This window comes from Propithecus coquereli, unplaced genomic scaffold, assembly GCF_000956105.1.
Source record: "Propithecus coquereli isolate 6110/MARCELLA unplaced genomic scaffold, Pcoq_1.0 Scaffold198, whole genome shotgun sequence".
NCBI lineage: Eukaryota > Metazoa > Chordata > Mammalia > Primates > Indriidae > Propithecus > Propithecus coquereli.
The window spans coordinates 1,764,558-1,768,219 of record NW_012144744.1 but is presented as its reverse complement, the minus strand read 5'-3'; the positions used below and the strand labels follow the sequence as shown (position 1 = coordinate 1,768,219).

Genomic DNA, 3,662 nt, shown 5'->3' with positions numbered 1-3,662 from the left:
GGAAGGCAGCCACAGTTTTTTAATCATTCGACCTACTATAGGACATTTGGGTTGTTTTCACTTTTGGCTACTGCAGATAGAACTGCTATGAACGTTTGTGCTCAGGTTTTTATGTGAATATGTTTTCATTTCTGTGAGATAAATGCCCAAGAGTATGACTACCCGAGTCACATGGTAACTATATATTTGCTTTTTAAAGAAACTGCCCAATAGTTTTCCAGAGTGGCTGTAACATTTTACATACCCACCAGCAATGTATGAGAGATTCAGTTTATCTACATCCTCACCAATAATTGGTATTGTCACTATTTTCTATTTTAGCTGCGGCAATAGGTATATAGTGATATCCTACTTTGGTCTTATTTTGCATTTCCCTAATGGCTCGGGATATTGAACATATTTTCATAGCTTATCACCCAAATTTCTTCTTTAGTGAAATGTCTCCACATATACTTTGACCATTTTTAATTGAGTTTTTAAAAATATCGATTTACTATTAATTTAATATCAATATTTAATTCTGTAGGTTATTTATATACTAAAAATACAAGTCCTCTGTCAGATACAGGATGTGCAAATATTTCTCCCAGTCTGTAGTTTGTCTGTTCATCATCTTAACAGGATCTTTCACAAGAAACTAATACATATACATTTAACTTACCTCATTCATGTGGAAAGCGTAGCTTGTATCTCTACTGGATCTTTTCCCTAAATGAAATAAGAAAAAGAAGAACATGTTAAACTGGACAACTGATCATATTTGGATATGTTCAAAAGTCTGCATCAGAATAAAATAGGAATTCACCAACCAAAAAAAAATTCAGAGAAAATATACAGGAAGAAAATATACAAGACCTTCCTGGAGCTAAGTTGTTCAAAACAGCCTCTAAAAAAAGTCTCACCAAAATCTGGTACTGCAAACTAGCATAACCTCTACGGAAAGTAGTATGGAGATACCTCAAAGAATTAAAAGTAGACCTACCATTGGATCCAGCAATCCTACTACTGCGTATTTACCCACAGGAAAAAAAGACATTTTGTAAAAAAGACACTTGCAGTTGAATGTTTATAGCAGCACAATTCGCAACTGCAAAGATGTGGAAACAACCCAAGTACCCATTAATACATGCGTGGATCAATAAAATGTGGTATACTTATACCATGGAGTATTACTCAGCCATAAAAAATAGTGAATTAATACCTTTTGTAATAACCTGGATGGAAGTGGAGACCATCCTTTTAAATGAAGTATCTACAGAATGGAAAAAGAAAACACATGTACTCACTACTAAATTGAAACTTATAGATCAACACTCATGAGCACATATTGTTGTAATATTCAACAGAAATTAAGCAAGTGGGAGGGGAGAGGAGGGGATGGATAAATTCACACCTAACAGGTATAATGCACACTATATGGATGATAGACACACTCATAACTTTGACTCAAACTGTACAAAAGCAATTGATGTAACCAAAACATTTGTACTCCTGCAATATTCTGAAATTTTTTAAAAATGTATTTGTATACACAAGGAGTGCAATGCGCACTACCCGAAGGATGGACATATTTGAAACACGGACTTCGGTGGTGGGGGAACCAAGGGCAACACACGTAACCTAAACATATGTACACCCATAATTTGCTGAAATAAAAAAAAAAAAGAAAAAATAATAAAATAAAATAAAATATACTTGAACAACAACAACAACAAAAAGTCTCACCCAAAACTGACTATAATTTAGGGGAAAAGCATCAACTATTGATGTGTAGAATACAATCTCTGGCATTAATCTCTTATCAATGCAGTTATCAATTCATAGCCACAAAAATAATAAAAGGAAAATATCCAATAGGGATGTCCATTGGTATCTGTTATTCTCACCCTGTGAGATTTAATATTCTCTCAGATTGTTCTCCTGAAATTTAACTAGATTGGCTGCAATTAAAACACTACCAGAGCACTACCAAATTCTAAAGAGGCCAAATTACTTTCTTGACACAGAGATAGCTCTGTAATCGATACATGTTTAGTCAGTTGGACTAAAATAAATGTTCAAATAAGTTTGTGATGCTAAAGAGTGTTAAATATAGAATTCAGATTCTTACTCTTTAGTGACTCCAACTTGGAAAAACACTGAGAAATATTTCTCAAACAAAAACTTTCTATACAAAAAACTTTTTGGAGGAAATGTCACAATGGAAATTTAATAAAATGTTGCTACCATATAAAGGCCATCCATAGTAACTGCAATTTTAGGAAGAGTTAGTATATATTCCAAAAATATAAAAACTAAATCTACCATTTATATGGCTTTTCATAATCCAAGAAAAAAATTCATTTTACAAAACAATATTAAACATATGTTAAATGAAATTAATTGTACCAAGCTTACAACAGTCCAATTCCTTTCCATAGGCTATGCAAATCACTCAGTTACTCTCTCAAATCGTTGAACCCACAATATAGATAAATCTTTACTTGATACAAATTCAATCATTATAAGTCAGCTGGGGTATAAAGTCCAAAGTTTTCTATACAGAGGACTTTTAGATTTTTGTTGGTTCATTTGTTAAAACAAGCCTTCATGTGAAAAATAAATACTGGTTTGTAAGAAATATGTATTTTATTTACTATTTTATTTTATTTAAAAAAGCAGATTCATGGTCCATAACTTTGATAATAAAAGATAAAGATCATTCTTGTTATAATAAGTTCTTTGCCTGATTAGCAAAACCTTTAAAATTAACCAAAATCAACCTACTTCTCCAGCCTCAACCGTTTGCTCTCTTAAGCCCAGCCCACTAGTCTTCTTTCAGTCTTCTTGTACCTTCTTTCAGTTTCATGTTCCCTTTTCATGGTACCTTAACAGTTATTCCTCTGCAAGGAATGTTCTCTGTAACGCTTTCAATCTGTCCCCCAAAGTTCAGTGTTGAGAGGTGGGACATTTAAGAGGTGTTAAGGTCATGAGGGCTCTGCCATTATGGCAGGAGGGATTTGCTGTAAAGGGAATTCGGCTCTCTCACATGGACTCTCTCTCTCATGTGATGCCTTCTACCATGTTATGACACAGCATGAGGAACCTCAACAGATGCGGCCATTCAATCTTGGATTCAATCTCCCAGCCTCCACCAAGTACCTAATAAACTTCTCTTGTTTGTAAATTACCCAGTCTGTGGTATTTTATTATAGCAGCACAAAACAGACCAAGACATTCTTCCTCTTCCAACCTTGCCCTGGGTAATTTCTCACATTTTTTCAGATAGCAGCCTATAAGTCACTTTCTCCCCTGAAAAGCCTTCTCTCACCTATCTGACTAGTTCAAATCATCTTAATTGTCTCTACTCGATGGCACTTCTCAAAGTTTCAAATTTATAAGGATATGTGTGCTTTTTGATGAATGTCTTTTTCCCCCCCAAAGACTATAAGTTCCTGAAAGGTAGACATAATGTATGATTTTGTTCTTTCAGCATACTGATTTGCAGATTAAAATTCCTTGACAAACATTTATTGATGGAATGAATGAGCAGGCTAGCATAGGAACCAAGTTATTTCACTACTGTTCCTGAAAATGATAAGCCAAAATAAATCCAGAACTTGCCACATGTCAGGCACTGTGGTACGTACTAATCTATTTACATACCATTTACATTGTATTAG

At 34.1% G+C, this 3,662-nt stretch overlaps 1 protein-coding gene across 1 annotated transcript in view; it reads right to left on the bottom strand.

Annotated features, from left to right (window-relative positions):
* Positions 1–2,848, bottom strand: part of ANO5 (anoctamin 5) — a 61,774-nt gene extending 58,926 nt beyond the window's left edge. The window contains 2 exon segments of the mRNA XM_012643485.1: positions 662–708; positions 2,833–2,848. Coding sequence (XP_012498939.1) covers positions 662–708; positions 2,833–2,848 — 63 coding nt within the window.
* Between the last annotated feature and the right edge of the window lie 814 nt (positions 2,849–3,662).